The following is a 26,914-nucleotide window of genomic DNA, read 5'->3' as shown; positions in this document are numbered from 1 at the left end:
CATCACAATTGACTCACTCTGCTCCAGACTCACACAGGTAGCAGCTACTGCTTTTAAGCAGCCTGGTAAAGCTGAAGCCACAGGATCCAAAGTAGCAGAAAAGATGCCACTGGATGTCGGCTTAATCCAGGTCTTTGGGTCAGGACTGAAAGGGCACAACTTTCTCTCTCACAACAGAATAGTGCAAACTCTTTCGCATAGTCAGACATTCCTAGGGCACTGGCCTCACACAGAGAATTTCGCAATCTCACAAATGCTTCCACACTCTCATCAGTCCAGTCAATTGGATATTTTACTCTTTTTCATGTCATCTGAATCACGAGCTTTGCCAGCAGGGAAAACCCAATAATCCACTGCCGACAGTATCCAACCACTCCGAGAAACATTCATATCTCTCTTTGCATTTGCAGTAACTGCATTTGCTCGATAATTTTAATTCTTTCTGGGGTCACTTTTCTCACTCCTCTCAATCTTGTGGCCTAAATATCTGACTTCTGTTCAGCAGAATTGCAATTCTTCTGGTGGCATCTTGTGTCCTCCATTATTTAAATGGTTCAGTAATGCAATAGAATCAGTAAGACAATCTTCTTGTGATTTTGATGCCACCAGTAGGTCATCAATATACTGTACTAAGACTGAATTTCTGGGCATGACTAATGTCTCCAAACACTTTTTCAGAAACTGATTGAAAATTGAGGGACTCTCTGTATACCCTTGAGGAACTAGGCACCATGCAAAAATATGATTTTCGAACTTAAAGGCAAAAAGGTACTGGCTATCTGGGTGCAAAGGAATAGAGAAGAAGGCTTGGCATAAATCAATTACTGTGAACCAGCCTGCATTCCAGGATATCTGATAAAGGATCACTGCTGGATTTGGTACTACAGGACAACAAAGTACTACAATGTTATTGATCTTTCTCATATCCTACACTATCCTGTATTTTCCACTAGGCTTTTTAAGTCCATTATAGGCGAATTACAAGGACTACTCATTATTTCCTTCAAAACTCCTTGTCTAATTATTTGATCAATTTCTGCAATAACTCCTGCTTTCAACTCTGGACCTGTCTTGTATTGTCAGGCGTTGGGATAAATGTGCACCTTCTTTTACTGTCACTTTCAATGGATCTACGTTTGACACTAAGCCAATTCCTGTGAACTCCCATACTTCTGGGTTCACTGTCATTCTCAATTCTTCGGGTAAATCATTTATTGTCAATGAATACATTCCATCTACTTCTGTGCCTTGTTTAGCTAGCATGATTTTATATACAATATCTTTATCAGGGTTTTGGAATGAAAACCCCTTCCGGTGTGCAATAAATTGTGAAATTCATCTTGCACAGCAGATCTCTTCCTAACAGATCTACTGGACTAGAATCGCAAAGTACAAATCTATACATGTCTTTAAAATTTCCAATATGCACTTCCATTGGCTCTGTGATTGGTGTTCTAATCTGTTGAGTAAGTCAGAGGGAAATCCCTGGAAAAACTGCTTTGTTATTGTACTCACATCACTATCTCATTATAATACCTCATACATCCAGCATATTTAATTCCAAAAACTCTTAAAATATAGTTCCAAACTAAAATTGTATTTCTCATAAAACAGAAGAGTGCAACCCTTCACAATTTTCATTTAATTAAAATTTCAGAAAAGATCTTTTTCTGAACACATATCATAAAAAAACATATTATACAGTGCAGTCCATTATACTTGGACAATATGTCCTCAACGTATTGTAAAATAACAACAACTAAAAGAAGAATCTAAGTATTAGCAATAGTTTCCTCATCAAGCCTCGCAACACAATTTAATTTTACAACAAACCCCATAAACTCGGTATCTCCGATGTTGTTACACCTAAGCGAGGCTGAACCGAGGAAGAACCGAGGGAGAATCGAGGACTATTTTTCAAACAGAACATATCCAGTTCTAAGGAAGAGGGGATTACCTGATCCGGAAGCCCCTGGTCTCCTTTATTCCTCGGCAAGGAAGGAGTTTTAGCATAACAAGAATTCCTGATCAAGAAAATACGATCATCCACGGGTGGAACCCAAGATCAGACATAAACCCGATGTGAACGAGAGTATTGCTTGAATGAGCCCTTCGAAGACTCCCATTGAAGTCTCGAACACAGGGTAATTCATACACATGGGTCAAGGAATAATACAAATTCCCCCCTTGACATAAGAAGACTCTTACACTTAGTAGAAGAAGGATACCGTATATCGAAAACGGTGACCTCTTATGAATCGTTTTGTCCTGAGGAAGGTGTTCCCGCATCAACGGCTTTGAGACACTGAAACGCGTCGATGCACTGGTCCATATAGAGTCCAAGTAGAGCCTAGGGAGCCTCAGATGCATATGTACAGTCTAGTACTGTAGGCTCTAAACTAAAATCGAAAAGGCGATTGGATCTGGTTAATCTGTGGTAACAAAATCGGAGATACTGAGTTTAGGGGGTTTGTTGTAAAATTAAATTGTGTTGCGAGGTTTGATGAGGAAACTATTGCTAATACTTAGATTCTTCTTTTAGTTGTTGTTATTTTACGATACGTTGAGGACATATTGTCCAAATATAATGTACTGCACTGTATAATATGTTTTTTTATGATATGTGTTCAGAAAAAGATCTTTTCTGAAATTTTAATTACATGAACATTGTGAAGGGTTGCACTCTTCTGTTTTATGAGAAATAAAAAGACTGTGAACGTTACATTTTAGTTTGGGAACTATATTTTAAGAGTTTTTGGAATTAAATATGCTGGATGTATGAGGTAGTATAATGAGATAGTGATGTGAGTACAATAACAAAGCCGTTTTTCCAGAGATTTCCCTCTGACTTACTTAGTCTATAGTACCCTGCTCCCTGGAACAAGTGGGGTCTTCTCTCTTTCCTTAACTTAAGTTCTAATCTGTTGATTCTATACGCCTACAACTTGGATCGAGTCTCCAGAGAGGGGTAGTTTTGGGATGTCTGCTGTACTCACAGTAGAACAGGGAGCACCAGTATTCAATAGAAAAGTGACATCATTACCTTCCACTTTCCCATCAACAAATGGACCTGACTGATCTACTGGCAAGGATGCGTCAAGTACGCACTCCTCTTCCTCCCCCCTTCAGGCACCGTCATTGCAAATGACTAATTTCATCTTCATTATTCTGTAAAAGATATTGTGAAACCACAGAATTTTTCTTACCACTTCCTCTTTGAAATCCGGCATCTGCACTGTACTTTGGTTGGCCTGTAAAATGTGGCATAGGAGCTGGAGGCACTTAACACTTTGGATTAACTACCTGCTGTGGCGGATTCATAAATACTTCATTCTGCATCTGTGGATTTAAATTTTGATTTGGCCCATATTATTCTGAATACTCTTACACCCGTTCTTCCAGTGTCCAAGCTTTCCGTACCCCTGACAAGGAAATTTCTTCTTCGCATCCTCTCTATTCATCCATCCTCTCATTTTACTGTCATTCGCCATTTGATCATTCTGAGTCTGTTCTTTCATCTGACCATCAGTTTGACCATTTAACCTAATTTCCTGCTGTTCTGCCAATTTTACTTGTGCCCACATAATATTTTCCTTTAACTTTCTGTGCCTAGCCTCAAGATTGTCTCTGCAATACTTCCAGTATTTCAAAATATCACCTATCGGTTTTCCCTGCCAACACAACATGTGCTGCTGAATCATTTGACTATTTTCCGGTTTCAGACCATACACAAACCGATATAAAAAATGTCCCATATTTTTATCTCCAATATTCTCAAATCCACTACACTGTTTAAACACTTGTAGCAATCGCTCATAGTATGCATGTATAGACTCATTTGGCTCTTGAGTTGTTCTATCTTTACCCAATCTGTTTCTTTGGGTGGGATTTTTCCTTTTAGAAAAGTAATCACATGAAGATATTTCTTTATTACATCATCTGAGGGTGCCCCTGTTTTAGAATCTCTGGGGTACTCCTCACTTGACCAATCAATAGTAATTTTACATTACGTCCACAAATTAGTAGGTACCATCAAGTCAAACAAACCATCCAAATCATTTAACAAAACCTTCGAAACTTTCACAAATCTTTCAAATTGTTTGTACCTTTCAACTGGGTTGTCTCTTAATCTAGGAAAATCATTCATAAATGACAAAATATCCTGTCTGCTCCATGGAACATGAACATATCCACCATCAGGTACCTCTCTCATGGGACGCAATCTTTCTGCTTTTTCTGATTCTTTCAACAAAAATGCAGACAATGCTTTCTTCACCTGAGCTTACTCCTTCTTTCTTTTCCACCTAGTTCTCCATTTGTCAATGTCTTTCCATTTTTGTAAAATATTCATTAACTCCTCAACATGTAGTTTCTTACCAGACACATTCATATTTTCCAAATCCTTATCAGTAAATTCCACTCTATATGGTTTTTGTAATACTTTTGATCTCCCTATATGTATTCCCATATGTGAAGAAAAGTCTGTCAATTTCTCATGAAACAATTTTGCTTTTCTAGTTATGCTCCTGCATACAAACAACAGCTCTTCTTCATTGTAATGATTCAACCAGTCTATTCCTACGTTTCCAACTATCATATCTTCCAATTCTACGTTCAATTTATAAATATCTAAAATCTTTGGTGGTGTACTCTGCTTTTTTATTCCTAGTGCCCATCTTTCCAAACCTTCAGGAGTTACTGTTGCTGTGCTTCTAGTTCCTGGGAGTATCACAAATATTTTCTCTTTTGAACTACTAGGTGTAACTCTTTATGGGGTTTCACTTACAGGTTCTCTTATCAGAAGATCCATTAATGAAATGACTGAATCGCTAGCACTCACTGGCTTGATCGTCAGCTATTATTACCTCATTTCTAGGTTTATTCAAAGGAGTTGTTACAACTTGGGGCTTTGGGCAATTTATTTTATCTCCATATAATGGAATGGCAGGACCTATAGTCACTGGTACAGTCAATGCTTCGGGGCTCAAATTTAATTAGCCTATTTTCTGTAATAATTTGTCCTTATTTTTACTCAATGCTTCTATCTCTCTGTCTTGAAGCACCCTTATAACTGAAGCATCATGCAAAATTTGTGGAATTAAGAGTGTTCCCATTATTGGTACACTCAGGGTGACACTACTAGGTCCTTACTGTCCTCCAATAATTCGTCATCTGACTCACCATACCCTGTCAAGTGCTTTGTTTTTTTCTTACACTTGCTCCCTGACTGTTCCTCAGCCATTAACACTGGATATAAACCTTCTGATACCATAGCTTTCCTCCATGGCTTCATCTGATCTTCCTGTGACATACGTGTATACCAAGGAAAAGGTCCTAAATATCTCCCACTTCTGTTTTGCTCTCTTTCAAATGCTTCAGTCTCCCATTCTTCTAAAACCTCATACTGGGTTAACCTAGGTCTTGGTTCCAGCTCATTCATTCTCAATCTTCCATTAAATGTACCATTCTCTGAGAAACCTTAAACTCCATCAACTTTGGTATATTCCATCCAATTCTCCATCCACACACAAGTATGATATCCCCTTTCCATCATCATGAAAGAAGCAGGCGTTTTCGGAGGTGGAATAAGAATTCCCTCTCTAGTCATTACAGGTTTATCTTTCGTAAAGACATTTTTTGTTTTCTTTATTAATGACATCTCTCTTACCATACATTTTGTATAAGTGATGTTTAAAAGAATACTCCACAAACTCTTGGAGTCTCCTGTCAGTGTGATCCACACTCGCAGTCAAATCAGAATCTGGCATATAATTTCTCTTTAACCAATGCTAACAAATCTTCTATCTAATGTCCAATTAAAACTCAGTCATTCACAGGTTTTTTTTGCCAATACTAGTGCGACCAACCAGACTCAGGCTCACACTCGTGGTCTCACCAATGCCAGCGTGGCCTTTTTGTGATGTCAGTTTCACTCCTTACTACGGACTCCTCCTTTACAATTTGCTACTGTCTCATGCCCGCTGTTTCAACCAACCCCAGCACGGCCCCTTGTGACGTCAGTACTACTCCGGCGACTGACCCTCCCTTCACAGGGTAATCCGAGAACTTAATTTTTCTACTTTCCTTGAAATTAAATCCGTTATTAGTAACAACATAAAAACATTCTCTACTCTGCCTGTTCCACTAAAAAAAGGATAGATCTTCGACTTATTCTGGAGACTCAGCATTGCTCCCCTTTTACTGCGAATCAAACCTCTGTTTACCCTTCAATCAAGCTTGAGAGAACCTGTTACTCCTTCAGTGTTACCCTTACTAGGTGATATAAGACCAAAGTTTTACCAGAGAACCTTTTGCTCTCACTCACACTCGACTTTTATATGAAATAATCCGTAATTTAACACTACCAGCCCTGCGTAGCTTCTCAGTGCTATTCCAACAAACGAGTAACCTCACTGCAGTGTGGCTTCTATCACCACCAGCTATTGATTTTCCGGGAATTTTCAAGATGACATAAAACAAGGCGCAAACTATTTTGTTTGTGGGGGTAAACATAAATCAATAATGAAAAATCAATATTTATCACCAAATTAGTCAATAATAACCATAGCTATGCTACCATAAAACTGATCCAGCGGAATCCCAGCAACAGATACTCCAGTACCATATACTCACCTGGGCCCATAGACACTCACTCACAATTTTGGTTAAACCGCTGGAGTAAAAAGTTTATTAACTTTCATACCTCAAGATTGATTAGTCCTTATTCCTAACCAACCTTTCACTGATCAAAAAGTTCTGTCCCCTGGTCAATGGACCATTAGTTGAACTAGTTGATGGTGAAAATTACTAACTTAATTCTAACCTTTACACTTTAAGCAAAATAACCACAGACTCAGTAAAGTTTAAAATCTTTATCCAAATTCTTGAGTGAGAACCACTCCAAAGAACAGTACATTCACCATCACTCAAATGAGAGAAAATTCAGTTAATTAAATCATTAAGACATACTTCAAACTTGCAATGACTTATGCTCAGAAAGGAGAGGACAGAGAGAAAAGAACATCTACAACCTCGCAAAATTGATAATTACCTAGAATGGTGTGAAGACCAACCCCCTGGCCAAAGGGCTGGTAGGGGTCCCCCGGATGGATTGGTGTCACTACAACGCATGCTTTTACATCGCATGCCTTTACAACGCGGTTTTTACCACGCAGTCCATTACAACGCATAATGCTTTTAGGCGCTGGATAGTGAATTATTTAATTTACTATTCCAACTCCAGTCCCCGTGGATAGCAGGGAAGGTGTTGGATAGTAAATTAAATATATTCCCTATCCTAGAGAGCCCCCCAGCGCAATGCGTTGTAATGGTATGCGTTGTAATGGTTGCAATGTAATGGTAGTGCGTTGTAAAAAATGCGTTGTAAGTGATGTTCCCCCCCCCCCCCCGGATAGATCAGTAGACAAAGACTTCAGGAGAGGATTCAGGACAGGATAGATGACCTCTCTAACACTGACGATCACGTTGCACCCTTCTCTAAAACTCTCTTCCTCCTCGAGATTCTTCTGCGATCTTCTTTCTAAGCCTAATAATTTAGGATATTAAGCTCTGCATTAGATTCTTCACCCGCATCTCTCACTACTCCGACAGCATCCCGAGCTCTGCAGCATTCAACAATTTTCCTTTCCACTAACTAACTAAGACTACCTCATTTATATCCTTTGATATTCATGTACCACCCATTAATGTTTCAATATTGTAAAAGTACTAATTCTGTTTGGGCAGGCAAGGGGGAAGATCATCACACCATGTTTATATGTCATCTTAGTCTATCATCCCCATAAATCCAACGACTTAATTTTTATTCAAAAACTTTATTCCCGGGGGGGAGCCGAGCCAGCGACCAAGATGGCTGCATAGACGCTTGGCTCCGTGAGCCCTCTCACCCTGCACTTAAATCCTGGCAATTATCCTGAGCCGTAACGACATATTCACCTGGGCTAAGGAGAACTTTCACCTACCGTCTGCTCCGGAGGCTTCTACGAGCGGCAGACCCGGAGAAATGTCCCCGACTGTTCTAAGGCCCTCGCGGTGCTGGGACCGGGGTGTCGAGTGATGGGTGCAGCCGGCCGCGACTGCAACAACAGCGGCGTCGATCGGAGGGCGCCGGTGAATTGACGGGCCGATGGCGACAGTGGCGACCCAGTCCACCTAGCGGAGTGCCTCGTGAGGCTGCGTGGCAGAGCAGGGTTGAGGGGAGTGCACGATCTCTGCCCCCCCCTCCCCAGTTCTGTGTCCGGGCATATTCAAGGATTGCCCCCGGAATCGGCGGGGAGATCCCGGGGAGCGACAGGGATTTTGTTTAGCCCTTTGGTATCTCTTCCCCGGGGAGCCCGCTTTACAGTTCTGAGCCCCGGCTGTGAATCCTCTAGCACCCTGGTTCGGGGCCCGGTCCCTGAGGTGAGGTAAAGAAGGACGAGGCCGGATCAGCTAAGATGGCGGTCGACGCCATCCTCCGCGGGCCACATCCAGGTCGAGTGGTTGCCGTGCAGATGAGATCAGGGGACTGATGGCGTGAGAAGGAGCCCTCGTCCAGAGATATATTGGCTGCTCTGACGACCTTGCATGAGACCCTAATCTGTAATGCCCGGGACTTGGGAAGAAGGATGGCCGCCATTGTTGTCCCGCCGTTCCATGCGGGCACAGTTCGACCTCAACGGAATGCCGACGTGCCTGCCTCTAGGTCCGTGGAGGGTGATCCGGCTGCACCCAGGTTCCTGGAGCCGCTGAAAGACCCGGCTCATGTGCTCGCCCTGGATGGCTTTGTTGAACATGAGAGTGTCTCCTCGGGACACGTGTCTACTTGGTGGCTGGGGAAACAACGCTGATTTACTTTTTGGGCTGCCCCGGCGACGACTCGGCGCCTGCCGGAATGTGTGACTCTCCCTCCTTGGGTGGTGAGACTATGTTCGGACTTGGAGATGTCTTCCGGGTCGATATCGACACAAACGGATTTCCGCCATACATGTTCGGATGGGTTTGGGTTGCTGAAGTCCTATGAAGTGATAACTCGGCCTGGCCCGTCCGGATCGCTTGGACCCTCCGCGCCGCTCTGGATACCGATTGATAAGTGGACATATGTTGGTTCCATTGATAGACAAGGCCAGGGATGATACCGTCCAAAGTCTACTGGACTTATTGTTTGACTGCGGTGCTTTGGGGACATTTGGCCGGGATTATGTTGTTGGTATGGTCGGTGATTGATGTTCTCCATGGATATTCTGAGCTTGCTTATGGGATGTCTCCTGGGCGCAGAGGTGAGAGGTGGGGCCGGGTGGCAAGATCGAGAGCCCTCCTCAACTTTTCTCTTTTCTTATCTTTCTCTTCCTTTCTATATTTCGGGTCTCCATTAGGGCGACAGGCACGCTGCTGGGGGGGGGGTGGGGGGGGGTAGGCCGTGGCCTTCTGCAGGGGTGCAGGGTGGGGGGTTGGGGGGCGGGGTTTGTTAAATTGTTCGGTATTTGTTTCTATGGCCCTTTAGTCTTCTTTCCCTTTTTAGTGTCGTCGTTCTTCATGCCTCCTGCAATATGTTTCGTTTTGAGGGGTGGGGTTCAGCTTTGCTACTGACCGGGTTTGTGCTTCCATTTATCCTGACTTGCGTACCTTACCCCCAAGACTTCACTTGTATTTGTACTATTTGCGGATATCCTGATTTATGCTCGTAATTGTAGGACCATGTATGACCGTATGACACCTCCTATTTAGTTCTTCCTTATTGTAAAATGAACCTTCATAATCCTGAACTCAGACCTGTGCGCTTGCATGTGACTCCTGCCCTATACATTTGTAGGACCCCGGTTTTCGAACTGTTATTACTTTCCACATTGCTCTGCTGTTCTTCTGTTTTGACTAGCGGCCGGCCGGGGTGGTTGTAGGCCCATACCTGTAACTGCTTGAAGTAATAATAAAGGTTCTCCCAAAAAAAAAAACTTTATTCCCACCCATATTCACATCTTATTAGAAACAATTGTTTTTATTTGTCGTGAACAGCCACTCATTCAGAGGTCTTCAGTGCTTGTTCCCAGGGTATGCAACTTTCGAGTCTTTGGACTGCATTCAAGTGTATCGTCACTCTTCCGGCTCACTTTCAACAGACATGAGCAGAAGACACATGTTTAACAAACTCTGGACACATACAAGAGGCTCAAATGCTCTCTGATAAGAAAGTCAGAAAGACAAATGTTATTTTCAAGAATAAATGGTTTCACTGTATACCACCCATCTCTACTCTAACTCCCTTTACTTATTAATACTTTCCCCACATTAGCATTAGTAAAATAGCTCCACTTAGTTTTAAACAAGCAGATGCAAAGCATGTGAGTCTTCAAGAAGCCATTTTAGTACCCTTTGCTCATGCACAGGAATTTCCCTCCAAGCGACAGCTTGTCATACTGCGTCAATGCAGTTGACGCAAGCGCAATAAAGATTTCCCTTTAGCAGCCATCTTAGAACTTCGTTCGAGTTACTTACCTTAGTAAACACATAGGCGAGCTTCTCTGACCCGTATTTTGATGTGGTGCTTATTAGTTTCACACAGTACGTAATTAAGAACATGTTAGGAAGTTAAATGAGAAGATTGCTTCCGAGCAAGTATCTTTTCTACCAGTCCTTGCTCCATCAATTCGAGATTGTATGGCACTAGATAGGGCTAGTAACATTCCATGGCTAAGATATGTGGAAAGCACAGCAAGGATGCTTGGCCAACCAGAGGTTTTTGATAACTCAGAAAGAATATGCAAAACAGACCTGGTGTGAGCCAAGGCCTCATTTCTCCTCTTAGCATCCGTAGAAAGGGTGGCCACTGAATTATTGAAACCCACTTTCCGTGCTCACCTAGATTTTAAAAACGTCTTACTTTATGTGACCTTATTTGGCTATAGTCAATAGCCTCAACACCGCTTTCTTTTGACAAGAATGAGGTTTAACCTCTTGTATTTTTTATTAGCTGAACCTCTGGGCTGGAGTAAGATAGAGGATCTGGTACCATGTTCTTGTGATAATTTCTCGAGGCAAGACACCTTGCACTTTGTCATGTTTTGCGACCATTATCTGCAGATTCGCAAGAGCTTTATTTTTCAGATCTTTAAGGACAAAGGCTTCCTGCGGGTCAGGCTGGCCCTAACCTCTCTGCAGATGTTGAATAGCCCCTGGGAAATGTTTTACATCACTAGCTTTTTAGCTGCTGCAGTTAGAGCAAGGAAAAGATGGAAATAGTATGAGTGCCGACTTATGGATTTCAACTTTTTATTATCTAAAAATTCTGTAATGATTCTTTTTATACTATATGTATTTTATAATAGTAGTTAGTTCTGGTATTTCATTTTTAATGTATAATTGACTTCCCTTTTTATTATGTATCTTCCATACATATTTTACCTATGATGGATTTGTCTAATATTTGGTTTAATGTGATGGGTATTTTAACATGCATTTATGGTTTTGAATAACCAATGAAAGTGATTTTGACTGACTGACTGGCAGTTATCTTGCAGGCACTAAGAGCATGATTTGAATGGTGCAGCAAGTGCAGTGGAACCAGTCCCAAAAGTTGTTGGAACTCCTCTAAACACATAGGGGTCTATTACAATGTCAGGCGGTGGCGGTAAACCCGACATCATCCCACACCCGCCTCCCATTTCCCCCCACCATATTATGATGGCGGAGGTACTGCGGCGGACGGGAAAACCGTCCACCGCTTTTCCTCCTGGTCAACGATTCGCATGACAGGCGGTCCCATTTCACAGTCCCCATAATGTTGCTATAACATCAATAATTATAACATTTCCCTCTTTCATTTCAATTTTCAAAATGTTGCTATTACTTACCTGCACTCTACCATTAGTAACAGCACAATATATTACCTTTTGGTACATAAACAAGTCATAACAACTTAACAACGTTTCTGTAATTTATATTGTACAACTACTCGTCAAGCTACAACTTACAGCAATAAAAACAGCGTATTATTTATCATATAGGCAAAACCTGATACATTTACCAATTCTTGTTTTTTTCAGATGCTTTCTTCCAAAGGATTTCTTTGTGTATTTTAAGCCGTCTTCTCATCTCAGCCTCCTTTACAGTACTTGGGATTCTTTTGATTTCATGGACTGTTTATATCAATGATACAAGTAAGTGTCAAGTAGTGTGACATATCTAGGTAAGACAAACGTGCTGCGTATAATTGTTGGCTGATTCATGGAAGTTCTGGCATGGATTTCCGTCAAATGTGTCTGAATGTTATACATTGGATCATGAACTCCAGTTTTCCTAACTTCAGTGTAGCCAAACAGGCCTCAGTGAAGGACAGCACTAGTGCAAGCTTTTCAGTATTCTGTATCAGCGTTTGATTCAGGAGATACCATACAACGTGAAAAATCAGGCCTACACCTTAACACATGCACAGGCACACATCCAAACATGCCTGCACCAGCGTTCTCACGTCCGAACCTGGACCACAAACACAGGTACTGCACATTGCAGGACAATAGGTTAGGTTGTCAAGTGTCACTGAGAAAGAGAAACACCCGAAGTCAGAATGGTCTGACTACTGTCTTAGTAAGCAGACCTTCAGTAAAGGCATTTACAGCGACAAGATAAAACACACAGAAGATGGAGTTGGTGAATACAAACCGGTTAGGACTAAAAACAATTGACACTGAAGGTTACATCAATTTAGCAAAGCAAAGCATTCACTAGAGCCCAGATTTGAGTCACAACTGCACTCATATCTATCTCTGGAAAGGATGTTAATAATAGTGCCCATCTGATAAACTCCGGGCCTTATTACTTAGAGTAGCAGGAATCATTGATCTGAGTCCCAAAACCTGTAGTTTTGTCAATACCACAGGAGATGAAGCAGACTTCAGCTTAGAACAAAGGTTCAGGGTCTCTCCTGCCTCCCAGATTGCTGGTGAGTCAACAGGTACAGAACCTCACTGCCCACCAACTCATGCTCCAGCTGGGTGTTTAACAATACATAGCACTGGCTGCCTCTAAAAACTGGGTATGTAGACCCCGTTGCCACAACACATCAAGCATCTCTATGTATCAATACTATCTTTCAGCAGTCACTGGGTCCAGTAGCCCCACCTGACTGACCAATCCTCACATTCGCAACCTAGCTTCCTGCAGGCCCTGATTGCCCATGCTGAAAACTAGCAAACTCGCTCTGCTGAGTGCCCTCCTGAGAAGATGTCATCCCAGGACACTGTGATCCTTCTCACCCAAGAGAGTGGGGCTGTAGTTTTCAGAGTGGAGTCAGAAGAGACCAAAAGGACTCAGCAGAATTTCTTTGAAGTCAGGTACAGGCAGCCACTGCCTACACAACACTGGGAAACCTCGTCAAAATCATCCAGAGGTTAGTCACAGAGGGTCAGCAGACACTAAGCTTTCTCGTCTGTCAGCACAATGGTACCTTCTGAAGGCACAACTGTGAAGGAAGGCTTTACTTGGTGAAGGTTCTTTGTTTCATAATTCAAGGGCTTTTCATTCTGCCGTATTGAAATCCCGCTCTACAGTCTTACGGGCTGGTCTCACAGGGCCTCATTGCGTGGATACTCAAATACTCCCTATGTGCCCCAGGAGTCTGTCTTTCTGGGACTGCCTTAGGCTAAGGCTAAGGGTGCTTCATACAGACTGAGGTTTACCCTCTTTCTGTACTTCAGATTGCCCCTGCTGGACAATACCCCCCTGAGCTTCTGGTATAACTTTGAGTGTACAGTTTTCCATTGAATGACTATACCTACATTTTTTTGACCTCATAATAGGTAACAATTGTGATAGAGTAAAAAATGTACATAAACTCAAAGAGAGAGATGGTTGGTTACGTAAGGTCCTTTCTTTTTTCTTCCCTTGTGGGTTTTGAAGGGTAACTTGTGTTGCAGCCAACACATCTTTCACCACTTGCAGGGCAGAGGCCTGGGGCTTTCTCAGTGCAAAAAACATCTCCATAGGACATATGTTTTTTATGGCAATGTGGTCCTTGACATTCTGGCAACAATGTCTCTCATTATGTTAAAGAACTTTCCCTGCCCTTTTTACTCCCATGATTCCAGCATGAACCAATTTGTCTTCTTCCAGTACACCTTGAACAGCTCAATTAGGACATGTTAATATCCTCTCATTTCTTTTCTTTTGTTAAATTTCTGATCTTCATATTATCTTTTCTGGATCTGTTCTTTAGGTCCTCACACTTGTCTTGGAGAGCCTTTGTTTGCTCCTTCATGGCTGCAAAAGAGGCTGCGGCTTCTTCCTCTCATCTGGCCTTTGAATGCATCAATTTCAATCAACATTCTGAATGCTGTTTTTATTGAGAATATATCTCTGGTCAGATTTGCGTTTATCCGATGCTGTCCATCTGACAGTGATTGATCAGGCACAACAAGAGATTTTTTTTTGTCAGTGTTTGGGCAGAGTTGGCTGACATCAAATCCGATTCTCTTCCCTCTGGTTCAGCTACGGCTGCAAGACCACCTCTTTCTGTTAGCTGTCACTGGACGTAGCACACAACTTACTCTTTGTGAAATTGATGAGTTATTCTAGTCAGTAAGTACTCCCATCATTTCAACTACTGCCTCTTCCTCCTCCTTTCAGACATGTGTATCATCCAAGATGTCACAGAATGTATTTATTATTTATATATTTTATGTATTAAAAAGTTTTGTATAGCGTGAACATGAGGGTTGAAGAGAATACAGGTCGACAGCGGTGGAAGAAAATTAGGGCAATTAAGGCAAAATACATCAGGAGCAACACTGACATGAGTAGTGGCGAAAGTGGGCCATGACTGAGGCCAGGTGACAGTTACGACAAGTTACAAGACACATACATACATACATTGGGAACGGCAATAACACAGTAGCGAGTGATACAGGGCTATAGCAGAGGCCAGTTGGTAACACATGACTCTAAAACAGGTAGGGTGGTGATGGAGAGAGGCTACTAGTTCAGTGAATTGTTCATCAGTACAGCATTCACTTCCTTTTTGAAGGCAAAAGTTGATGGAATCAGTCTTGTTTCAACAGCTATGGAGAGCCAGATTCTCGGGGCAGTGCCGGAGAAAGTGCGTTTGTAGGTTTTCAGTTTTTCAAATTTCTTTGGCTTAGGGAGCAGAGTGCTGGTACTTCTTGAGGTCCGAGCACTACCAGGTAGTTCGAACTTATTTTTCAGATATAGAGGGGCGTTGAATTGTAGTGCTCTATGGGTCATACACGCAATTTTTAATTGTATCCTTGCATCGAATGGGAGCCAGTTGAGTGATATCAGGTCCGGGGAAATGTGGTTGGATTTCTTGGAGCCAGTGACAAGTCTAGTTGCAGCATTCAGAGATGCTCCGAGTGGGGCTAGGCTGAGTTTAGGGAGACCGCATAGTGTGTAGGGGTGAGCGGAAGTCGCGGAAGGGACTATCGCGGAGAGGCACGGAGATTGAATCAATCTCCGTGCCTCTCTGCGATATTTCCGCGATAGTTCCGTTTCGCAGTCCTGCGCATGCACGGGAGCCCGCGCATGCGCAGTTTACAAAAATGAAGCCGGGATCGGGAAGATGCGGCGCAATAAGGTAAGTTTGCTTTAAAGTTTTATTTAGCCTTTTAATTTAATTTAATAATGCGGGCAGAAGGCAGGCGGCAGGTGGGCGGCAGGCGGGCAGGAATCGGGAGGCGGGTGGGCGACAAACCTCCGTTCCACAGTGGAATGGGCGGAAATTTGCCCCGGTTTTCCGCTTTCTTTGCGGAAGGAGGAAAGTGCAAATTTCCGCCCATTCCGTGGGAGGAATGGAAATGTCCGCCCACCCCTAATAGAGTGGCACTGCCATATTCGAGTCTTAAAATGACAAGTTCTTGCACCGCCAATTTGAAGTCATCTTATGGGAGGTAAGGTTTGAGTTTTCTTAGGATGCTTAGATGGTAGTTCGCTCCTTTGGTCGATGCTCTAATGTGGTCTTGCATGTTTAGATTCTTATCTAGAACAACACCCAATGATTTAGTGGAATCAATGATGTGTGGTGTGCAGTTGAGAGTGGTGAGGTTTGTGAATAAGTTCACTACAGTGGAGGTTTGCCTAGTGGGTGAAATGAGGAGGAATTCAGTTTTAAGGGTGTTTAGTTTGAGGTGGTTGGAGGTTAGCCAGTTAAAGGTTGGGTGCAGAGTTCCGTTGAGAGACTGGATATCTTCTGGTGTACAGTTGGGTATCATCCGCATACATGTGGTATTGGAGGTTGGAATTTTTGAGGATTACAATCAGTGGTTCCATGAAGATGTTGAAGAGTGTGGGGGTGAGTGATGAGTTTATTGTATCTGCTCCTTTTTAGTCTAAGAGTTTTTAGTAGCTCAGTGGATGGAGTTGACCTCCATGCGTGTTCTGCTAATCTAAGGCTGCATTTGTCCGAATTAAGACTGTCATTAAACCATGGTTTGGAGTCTTTGATGGATATCCTTTTTAGTTGAAGGGGGGCAGCTGCATCGTGGGCACACAACATGGAGTTGTTATAGTGATCAGTGAGGTCGTGAACATTGTCAATGTTAGCAGGGGGCCGAAGGGAGATATTGCAGTGAGAAATGAGTTCATTTATGTTGGTATTATGAAGCGATCTTTTCCACTGTTTATGTTTAAGTGGTTGTGATCTTTTGGAGTTCCAGCTTTCAAGGATACGGAAGGTGATATAGTGATGGTCAGACCAGTCACAGGGGAGAATAAAGTAGAGTTGAATGGATTGGTGTTGGCGATGATTAGGTCTAGGGTTGAGCCTAGTTTGTGCATGGGAGTGTCACAGATTTGGGACAGGGAGAGATCACTTAGGAAGTTTTTGAGACTATTAACTGCCTGATCATGTGGGTCATTCCAGTGGAGGTTGAAGTCTCTATGGAAGATCTGGAGGGAATGTCGTTGCAGGTTAGAGGAGGTGGTTTCCATAGTTTGCTCAATAAACGGGAGGTTGTCTCTCGGCGAGCGGTAGAAGATGTGCAGGCTACATATGGATCTATGCTTGATAGTTATATCAAGGGAAAGATATTCACAGGATGAAAGATTAGCTGAGGGGGATTGTTTTGCTGAGAGAGAGCTGTAATGGATACAGGCTATGCCACCACCCGTTTTCTTAACTCAATCAAATCTGATAATGTTGTGACTGGGCAGGACTAGAATGTCAAGGATGGGGCCAGAGGAGTCATTGAGCCAGGTTTCGGTGAGGATAAGTAGGTTGAGTTCCTGAGCCAGGATTAGATTTGAAAGGTCCATGGCATGTTTCACCGCTGATCTACAGTTAAGTAGCAGGCATTTCAGGTGTGCTTTGTGTTCAATGATAGAGGGCTGTGTAATAGGGATCTGCAAGAAGTTGCTGGCATTTAAGGTGTTGTCGTTAAGTCTGGGGGCTCTATGTGGGTTAGGTATGATGTATTGTACGGTCTCTGAGTTTTCTTGCTTGGGACCACTCATTTCAGGTGGATTTAAAGCGGTGGTTTGAGAAGAACCAGAAGAGGCTGAGATGGCAGTATTTGGGTCATTGTACTCTCAGAGGAGGGACAGAATGTCCGTTTCTGATAGCTGATTTTTGGATCTGGTGGGTGGAGATGGGGCGTTAGGGAATGGGGTGGTATTCCAGTTCTGGCCTGTGGGTTTCAGTCCTGGGTCAGTAGGTGACAATGTGCCATGGGAAGATGGGAAATGGTGGTGCAGGGTAGAGTGCTGGGAATCCTGCGAGGTCTTGTTGGAAGCGAGCTCAAGGGCCAGGTCAGCGGTGGTGTTAAAGAGATTTTGGATGGCAATTTTGAGTTTGAGAAGTTCCTGGTTTATTTCTTTGAGCTTAGCAGCCGGATCCGCATGTGGTTCGCGGTTCGTGTGGATGGGGGAGGAGTGCTGTTCACTGTGGTGTATGTAAGTGAGTTCACAGAGAGGGGACGAGGGGGAGTGGAGAAATCCTCTGAGGAAGATTTCCGTCTCAGATGGAAAGGAGAACAAGGTAAGTGGGTGCTAGAGGGGGGTTTAGTGGGCGTTGCAGTCCAGGTGGAGAGTGGACCAGGAAGTAGTGGGGAACAGGAGTTAGATCAGGAGAGTGTTCGGGGGAAGGGGAGAGTGGCAGGTGTGGGAGAAGTGATAAGGGCTAGGGATAGCAAAGTTATCAACCAAGCGGGAGTGGAGTGGGGGAAGTATGGGTGGTCGAGGCCCGGTGGATGAGTATGAGGAGCCTAGGTGAGGGGGAGTTGGAGCTTTAAGCGAGTCGTTTGAAGTAAGAGGGGCATTTGACCAGTGGTTTTGGGACAATAGAGTGGGATCAAGTTGACCCTGGGTTGGAGTTAGGTGAGTAGGTGCTACGTTATGGTCCAGTGATTTCTTAATGAGGTTCAACTTTTCGTCAAAGATGGCCAGGTTGCGATCTGTGGCCTGAATGCGTATAATCCCATTGTTATAGATGGAGATGGTAGCGTTTGTTCTAAATGTGGGTGAGGATATCACCAATAGTCTAATACCGTGAGGAAATTTCTTAGCCGAGGTGATTCTGAGTAGAGAGTGGAACGCTATCCTCCACCGAGCTCCTCTTTTAGTATGAAAGATCAGGTCATTAGTAATTGCTCCTTTTTTTTTGCAGAAATAGGGGTCAGAGCTAAGGGTTTCTAGGTTGGCTTTGAGTAGTCTATGTTTTAGAGACTTAGGGATGGTTTTGGAGCGTTTGGTCGCGTAATTAATTGTATGACTATTAATACCTAATTTCTGGAGTCTGGAGTCCAATCTGAACTGAGCTGAGGTGGGTTATGTTGACGAAAATTAACTGAGAGGTGAGAGTAAAGAGGCTACTGGATGTTAAGGTGTGGGGTATAAGGATAGGCCGAAGGTATGTGCCTTTATATTTAGAAAGCCAAAATCCTTGGAAAGGGTAAGGGTAGTGGCATTTCCTAGTGCTGTTAGAGGGAGTCAGGGAGAGTGCGCTTTTCTGAGTGGAGCGAAGGCAGGCCTAAGGGATGCGCCTACCTAATAAGTGTGCCAAAAACCTTTGATTGTGGGAGAGGGTGATGGTATTGACATTGCTTAGTTCTGTTAGGGGGAGCCAGGGAGAGTGAGCTTTACTGAGTGGGGTGAGGACAGGCCCTTTGGGGATACTGCAACGAACGTGAAGTAAGCCATTTGAGGCTCCTGGAGCGCAAGTGCAGTAAACCCCATCAGCAGTAAGGAGCAGCACTTTTAGCTAATTCAGAATAACATTTTGAGAGAGTTATGCTAGGTAACATCTGCTTAGTGGGTGGGAGAGGATAAGGGTAGTGGCAGTGCCTAGCAGTAATAAGGGGAGCCAGGGAGAATGGAACATTCTAAGTTGGGCAAATGATACGCCGGGCATGATCTTACAGTAGCAATCAGGAGCCCATCAGCAGAACGGAGCGGCCATTTAAAACATGTGTGTGCAACTCATAGGAGAGATGGAGAGTGATAATTTTTGGCTGAAGAGGGAAGACAGGCCAATTGCTACGCCAGGCGCAAGTGGCCCAAAATCTTTTTCAGCACTGGGGGTGGCCTAGTTATTGAGTATGGATTGTATTTAAGGATTATTAGCGTGCAGTCGACCAAATGCTGGTGCTAACCCTATGGGTGTTCCGCCTGCCAGAGGAGAATGGTATTTGAAGTGCCAGGAGTGTGCGCACAGTAAATATCAGCCCCGCTCGGCAGGAGAGATGTCGAGCTGAAATCCCATGTAGGCAGACCCTCTCAGCGTCTGCCAGTAGATGGGGTAGGAAGGCTCAGAGATTAACGGGCTGAGAGACAAGAGAGGTATTTACCCGGAGGGGATATATCCATAGTCGGCAGGTCACGGGCAAAGCTACTAGATCTACATGTGGTCCCGGAGAGAAACAGCTCAAAACAAAACAAAGCAAATGAGCCAAGGTCCTTGTGCGGAGCATCGTGGGTGGTCCGGCCAACGGCTGCACCATCGGCTCTGTCTCTGTCGTGAGATTCTAATTCAAGCAAGGCACAGTTTGTGAGCGCCTGGATGGAGGAGGAGAAAAAAACAGGGTAAAGAAGCAAACAACTGTAACCTGGCGTAGATATGTCGAGAGAGCCAGGCCTCGGGCGATACTATATGGGAGGTCCAGGAGTGAAGTAAAATAAAACACAGCAAAATAAAATAAAGAGCCAGGAGCCCTGTGTGGAGCTTCGTGGGTGGTCCGGTCAGCGGCTTCTCTATCGGCTTCATCGTCTGCGCCTTCTCGGGGGCAAATACAGAGTAGGAGAACAGTGAATAGGTGAATGGAAAAAGTCAGGCGACCATTAACCATCCGCACATATATTGGCCGCACTGAGCTGTTTGTAGTTAAGTGGATAGTCAGCGGCTTCACTTTCTGCTTCATCGATAGCGCTCTTCTCGGGGGCAAATACCAATGGGGAGCGTAGCGTGAGCAGTCTCCCCCTGGGGGCCTTTTGCCCGAATGGGACAGGCTGCGCGCGGTGATAGGCGGAGGGGGCTGAGAGCAGGTGCGCCCTAACAGCGTTCTGAACTGAACGCTGAAGCGCGAGAATTACTTCAGGAGAGGTTCGGCAGGGAGGTGGGAGTGTTTTGCTGCGAAATCCCACCCTCCCACCCAAAAAAAAATAATATTAATCATAATTTTCATGCCACTATTAGACAGGTTACTCTGGGAGACAGGTCTGAGAGGCGATTTTGGGGGTGTGTAAGTCTGCAGCGGGCTTACCCATCCTTTTTGGATACAAGCTGAAAGAAAGGTAATAAAACAAAGTTTGTGGAAAAAAGGTACAAAATATTTATATATTGATGGTTTTGGTCAGAAAGTTCAACATTTTAAGTAAGAAGTGAAAGGTTTTGGCCTGTTTTACCAAATTGTGTATACATAATAAAATAAAGAGTATTTCTAGTTCAGAGAGTTACCTGATCTAAATAAAGTGGCCTTTTTTGCTACAGTGATATTGTTTGTGGTCTGTTCATTTTGGGCGAGTAAGAGCACACAGTGTTTAGGCGAGAGGAGGAGGAGGGCTCATAGAGTGACAAACAAAGCAACGTGAGGAGTCAGGCGGCTGTTATCCATCCGCACATATATCAGCAACAGTGAGCCGTTCTTAGTTAAGTAAGCATCAAGGCACCATAGTAGAGCACAGAATGTTGCTTCGTAAGAGGTCCGGTCGGCGGATAATACCATCAGTGTGGATCTTGTCAGAGATTAACTCTGACCGATGTTGGGCGGTCTCATTTTCAATATTGGAGTGGATATAGTGTAGGTTGGGAAAGGGGCCAGGAGTCAAGGCAGGATTGAAGGGCGGCAGTCAACCTTTACCATGGCAGTGGGATAAAAATCCAGCGAGAGTGTCGATGTGGAGGCTCAGACGAGTGGCCTCGAAGTGATGGCTCGGAGTGGTGGAGTTGCTGTGGCATGTGAGGCCCGTGTCCCACTAGACTCTAGTCCACCACTCGTCCCTCTAGTGACTAGAGGGATGAGTGGTGGATTTGTTTTCTGCAGGGACTAGGCCTTGGTGGGTGTAAAGACGATCGGGAGCCTAGTAAGATGGACGTTCGGAAGACCTCCATAGTTTTACGGAGAGTCGCTGGGCCATTATGTTCACTCACCCTCTTAGGGTCTCTTTGGGAGTCTGTGAAATACGCTTTATTCGGTTTACAATGCAGAACCATATAAGAAATTACAAATACACATATTAAAAACACCATAAAATTATCAAAATGTTAAAAATCATGCAGAATATATAGCTCTAGCAACCTGGGCTAGCTTTTTCGTTCTGAAAAGTCAAAAAACAGTTCCAGAGTCAGACGAGTTAAGGAAATAACAAACGTTCCTCTCAGAAGGCCTCAGGTGCAAAATAAGTCAAATAAAGTGCATAGTTCATTGTAGAAATCCAAAACAGTTCCAAGATCAGACGAGTTTCGGAAATGACAAACGTTCTTCTTAAAAATCCTCAGGAGCAAAATAGCTCAAATAAAGTGCATAATTCATTCTAGGCTCATCAAAGTGTTCTCATGTGGCTTTAAAAAGTACAAAACAGGTCTGAATTCAAGCAAGTTAAGAAAATAGTAAACATTCAGATCAGAGGTACTCTTGTGCAAATTAATTAAATAAAGTGCATAGTTCAATCTGGTATCTTCCAGGTACTTTTGGATAATTATAAAAGGTATGGGTTCACCAGAAGTCCATCATAGGGAGCCCTGGTTGCTCTGATTTCTATACTTTGGTAAAATTTGCAAGATAAAATACATCACAAAAATATCAATAATTCATTTTTCATGGATATATTAGAAGCTCCTTTTGGCAGTGTCATATAGTTAATGCTTTTCTATATATTGTCTTAAGTTAGCATGAGCTTGTTAAATGTTTAAACGACATATTTTCCTTCGGCTTCAGTTTGCACACGGCACATAATTATTATTGTAGCTTTCAACCTAGACGAAAGATGTGATTTATTGAGAATAATATGTTATTGCTCTGATATCAGTCGTGCCTGGTACACTTGGTACACTGTCTGCACACTGAGATCTATAGCCTCTAAGAATAACCTAACACAAGGTTGCTGGGAGGCCTGATCCTCGCACCACATTAGACATAACACAAATAATGTTGCTGCCAACATTGGGCTCTACGCGGGTTTAAGATAGAGTTACTGAGAATGAAAAAACACACTTGATGCTTCGCATGCAGAGAGCTGGTAGCTGTTGATGTGATCTTCTCCTACTGACCATTAGAGGTATGGGCCCGCCCTGCTAAAACCCCAAATGAGACCTTCTTAGATATAATATAGTATGCTAAATAGGGTGCGCAAAATATAGGTGATACAAAGTTCTATAGATTTTGCATTATAATATGCTATCACCTTTTGCTTACTGTGGACTAGTGACTATGCTGATAACTCAGATTTTTATAATATGTATGTTGATATTATATAAGATACTGCGTTTGAGAACCTTGCATTGAAAAATAAACATTTCAAACTTGCACGTGTGTTCTTTGACTCCCAGTTTTTGTTTGAAATGATTTTATAGCGAAAGAGTGTTCATGTGTTCCACGATACCTGAGGTACCCTAAGTTCATGTTCTGGATTGTCTAAGTCATTGGGAAGTTGTTAGTACCAATGAGACACTGTAGCTAGCTTGGTAAGGGGATTTCTGATACTAAGGTGAGTTTTGGGTCACCCTAACTCACCCAGGTTCTAGATCTCTGTACACAGTTCTGTGGGAAAACAGAAACCCTGCTACATGGCGCCCATACGTTGTTGGCCTTATATCATGACAGTCGAGTAGTATATCATTCAAACCTTAACCCCTTCATTCCCGTTTCCGGAAAACGGTGGTGTCGGACAACCTACCTATTATTGAAATAGGTCTTTTTCAAGCTTGAATTCATCTAAAACGGTTTCTTTGAATTACTACCCAGTTGTGCTACAAAGCATTCTTTGTTTTTTCGAGTTCCTGTGCTGACATGGCACAAGCCGTGGACATCCTGCAGCATAGTCGCATTGCGGTGCGTGACCACTTGCAGGCTTTTAATGTCCCTGTGGATGGCTTGGCTGTGGTTCTGGTGGTGAGTGCGGAACATGCTTACCCGTACGAACTGTTTTATTCGTGGGTGAGAATTTCCGGCGGTGGACGCTAATTCTGGAGTGTTCCATTCATACGCTGCTTCAGCTGTACCGGTTGCGTATGCTCCGTACAGGGCACTGGAGGTTCCTATTGATGCTTGGCAGCATGGAGTTTGGTTTGGTGGCGCCCTACCACACGCTTTAACCGCTCCGAGGTTGGGTCATTTGTCCATTCCGGGCACTAGTTGGCCTGCTTTGGCTGGATTCACTCCTCACCCTAATCGCGCCACTTGTAATGTGGCTGATCTGCGGCGACTTCATGAGGTCGCAGTGTCTGTGATTAGAGCGCTTGTTCATTACACAAGCCGTAATGTTCAGGACGCAGACCCTAGGGGTGCGCAGCTTCGAGCAGAGCAGGCTGGTTTAAAAATCAATCCTGTCATGGTGAATTCCGTAATGGGCAAGAAGCCCCAGGATAAGGATGATTTTCCTTTCTGGCTTGCGGAGAAATTCGGCCAGCTGGAAGCTGTGTTTCCTAATACGAATCCTGGTGACAAACACCGGATTCTTACGCTTAGTTTACCGAAAGATTTGGCCCCTGAACTTGTTGACTGTGAGACCTGGGGTAAGACTTTTGCAGCGGTCTATTCGAGGTGCTATGGCACCCCGTCTGTGACCAATCTGGGTGCGGTCCTTAAACGTGTTCAAGATGATCACGGACCGGAGTCGGCGGTTGAGTTGGGTATGCGCCTGTGTGGCACCTTTGATATAGTTTGCGATCTGATCCTTGCAAATGTCAAGGGGGATGCAGTGAACTTTCAGGTTGCTAACGCTTTAGCGTTGATTCCCGAGGCCGAGAAACCCCGTCAGTTAGCAAGGATAATTGTGGCGGCTTATAAAACGGTTGGCCGCAATGCAAAGGGTCTTAAGACTTTTTCTGATAAAGAGAAAAAGCAGCCCCAGGGTCAGTCTTCGGAAAATAGTGGTCAACCTAAGTCCAAGAAACAGAATTGGCCTAAAAAGCAGAATCAGGGTAAGCAACAACAACAACAAACACAGGTTTCTGCTCCTGCATCTCCGTTGCCTGCGCAGTCAGATCGAGTTTATGATTTGCCCGATCGCGCAATGATTAAATTACCTGAAAGGTTTCAGGTTTCTGACCAACGCTCTCCTCGTTCCTTTCAGGACTCATCAGCTCCGTTAACCGGTGGTGGAGGGGGCGGCAGGGGCCGGGGTGGCCAGCAAGGACGTGGTCAGCCCCGCCCGCGTAACGGTGGAGACCAGCAGGAAGGCGCTACGCCCAAGAGACCACAGTTTGCCACAAAGAAAGTCGCCGCCCTGACAACGCATCGATATGCCCCAGATAGTGAGAACGCGGCTTCGGAATCTGACGTGGGCTCTGACCTTGCTGGACAGCGCGGCGGAGAATACCATAGTGAGAGAGGCCCTCCGTCCACTGTTGAAGGTGACAGCGACTGACACTTATGTTGTAATTGAGACTGCTGATACGCATGTTGCTCCCCCTGAACGTCTTTTTGAAATTGTCCTGTTAATCGAAGGTGACATGCAGCGGACTGTAAAAGGGGTATTTTGGGAAAATCTTTCGTCTACATATGACATTTTGCTTTCGGAGGCTGATTGGCCCCCGCCTTTTGTTCTCGCAGCTCCGCGAGGGGAGGAGGTGATCCTCCCCAGTTTCGCGCACACTGTATCGAGAGTGGAGGTGCTGCATTTTGCAGAAGAGTGGGCTCTGGCGCTTGCACCGGCTGTGTACCGCAATCAGTGTGGCTGGGATAAATTATCTCCAAGCCACGAGATTCCTTTACAGTCTCAGCCGCAGCCTCAACCTCAATATCTCATACGGCGTGAAGCCAAAGCTTCTGTCGCGGCTATCCTTGAACAATTGGAATATCAAGGTGTAATTGAAACGTGTGTGTCACCGATGAATAACCCCCTTTATACTGTAAACAAGCCGGACGGCTCATATTGTTTGGTTTTGGATTATTGGCATTTAAACTTGCATTGCCGTAACTGCGCAGTACAGAATACTCATGGCTCTGCTTTAGTGAATAGTCTTGAGCGTAAACGGTTCAAAACCACGCTTGACATTTCCAATGGTTTTTATGCCCATAGATTAGATGGTCTAAGTTCTCAATGGAAAGCTTTACATGCGGCGGTGTGCAAAAAATGTTTCGGCGTCTCCCAATGGGCTATAAGAATAGTCCTGGAGTATTCTCCGCCCGCATAGTCTCTCTTTTGGAGGGCTTCGACCCATTTGCTTGTTCGTATGTGGATGACATATATCTCACAGACAACGATCTTTGGGAGCATCGGTGTTGAGTAAATAGCATAATTTGTAACTTTGCAGACATAGGTTACAAGTTTAACTTTGCAAAGTCGCACATTGCAGAGTACACAGTGTTGTTTCTCGGCTACGAGCTTAACAACGAGGGAAAGGGGTTGGCACCTCACTTCCTGGAGAAATGCGCACAGTTGCGCTCTCCGACAACACTGAAAAAATTACAATCTTCGCTGGGTTTTTTGAATTTCGGGAGGACTTACATTCCGGAATATGCCCAGCGTATCAAGCCTTTGTATGCTTTGATACAACCATCTTTTTCCAAATCATGCTGGCTGCCTGAGCATTCAGCCATTCTGCAGTCTTTGCAGGCTGATTTGCTCGCTTCTGAATATTTACAGACTCGTGATAACCAGACCAACCTGGTGATAAGAATTATCCCTGGGGCGGTGGGTTTCACGTACCTGACTTTTAATGAAGGAGATACAGTACCTATTGCTTACAAGTCACACTTGTACACTTCGGCTGAACTGCGTTTTTCCACTGTGGAGAAAGTTTTAACGGCTGTGCAGATGGCAATTCTTAAAGAACGTGCCCTGTCACAAGGAAAACGCATGTTGGTTGTTACCCCGTGTCCTGCCTTGGAGGCAGTTATGAAAGCCAGTGTACCAAATTCCAAAGCTTTGCACCCTAGGTGGATTCAGTGGGCTGCATCCTTGACATCCCAGGATGTCACGTTTATTTTTGACGCCACTTTACGGTCGCAGGAGTACTTACAGTATGAATTTGTTCATCCTGCTCCTTTAGCAATGCGGCCGTTGGAGGATTTCCATTGCATCATTTACACTGATGGTTCGGCGCAGGTTGCGCATGGCTCTAAACATGCCTACGTTTGCGCTTGCGCCATTGTGGTCGGTGCCATGGTGAACGATGAGTTCAAGTCCAGTGTCGTGCACACGCAGACGCTTGGGGACTGCACCGCACAATTAGCAGAGCTTCGTGCTCTGATGCTTGCATTGGAGTACGCTGATCCTAGTGTGACGACTTTGATCGTAAGTGACTCTTACTACTGTG

The 26,914-nt window shown here is 44.1% G+C and overlaps 1 protein-coding gene across 1 annotated transcript in view; it reads left to right on the top strand.

The window, feature by feature from the left end:
- Positions 1–26,914, top strand: part of LOC147717679 (butyrophilin subfamily 1 member A1-like) — a 748,390-nt gene that overhangs the window by 155,885 nt on the left and 565,591 nt on the right. Inside the window, exon 5 of the mRNA XM_086919872.1 lies at positions 12,039–12,133. Within this exon, the coding sequence (XP_086775998.1) occupies positions 12,039–12,133 (95 nt within the window). The remainder of the gene's footprint in view (positions 1–12,038; positions 12,134–26,914) is intronic.

Source organism: Lissotriton vulgaris, chromosome 5 (genome assembly GCF_964263255.1).
Source record: "Lissotriton vulgaris chromosome 5, aLisVul1.2, whole genome shotgun sequence".
Classification (NCBI taxonomy): Eukaryota; Metazoa; Chordata; class Amphibia; order Caudata; family Salamandridae; genus Lissotriton; species Lissotriton vulgaris.
Note: the sequence above shows the minus strand (reverse complement) of the source record. Positions and strands in the feature narration are given on the sequence as shown.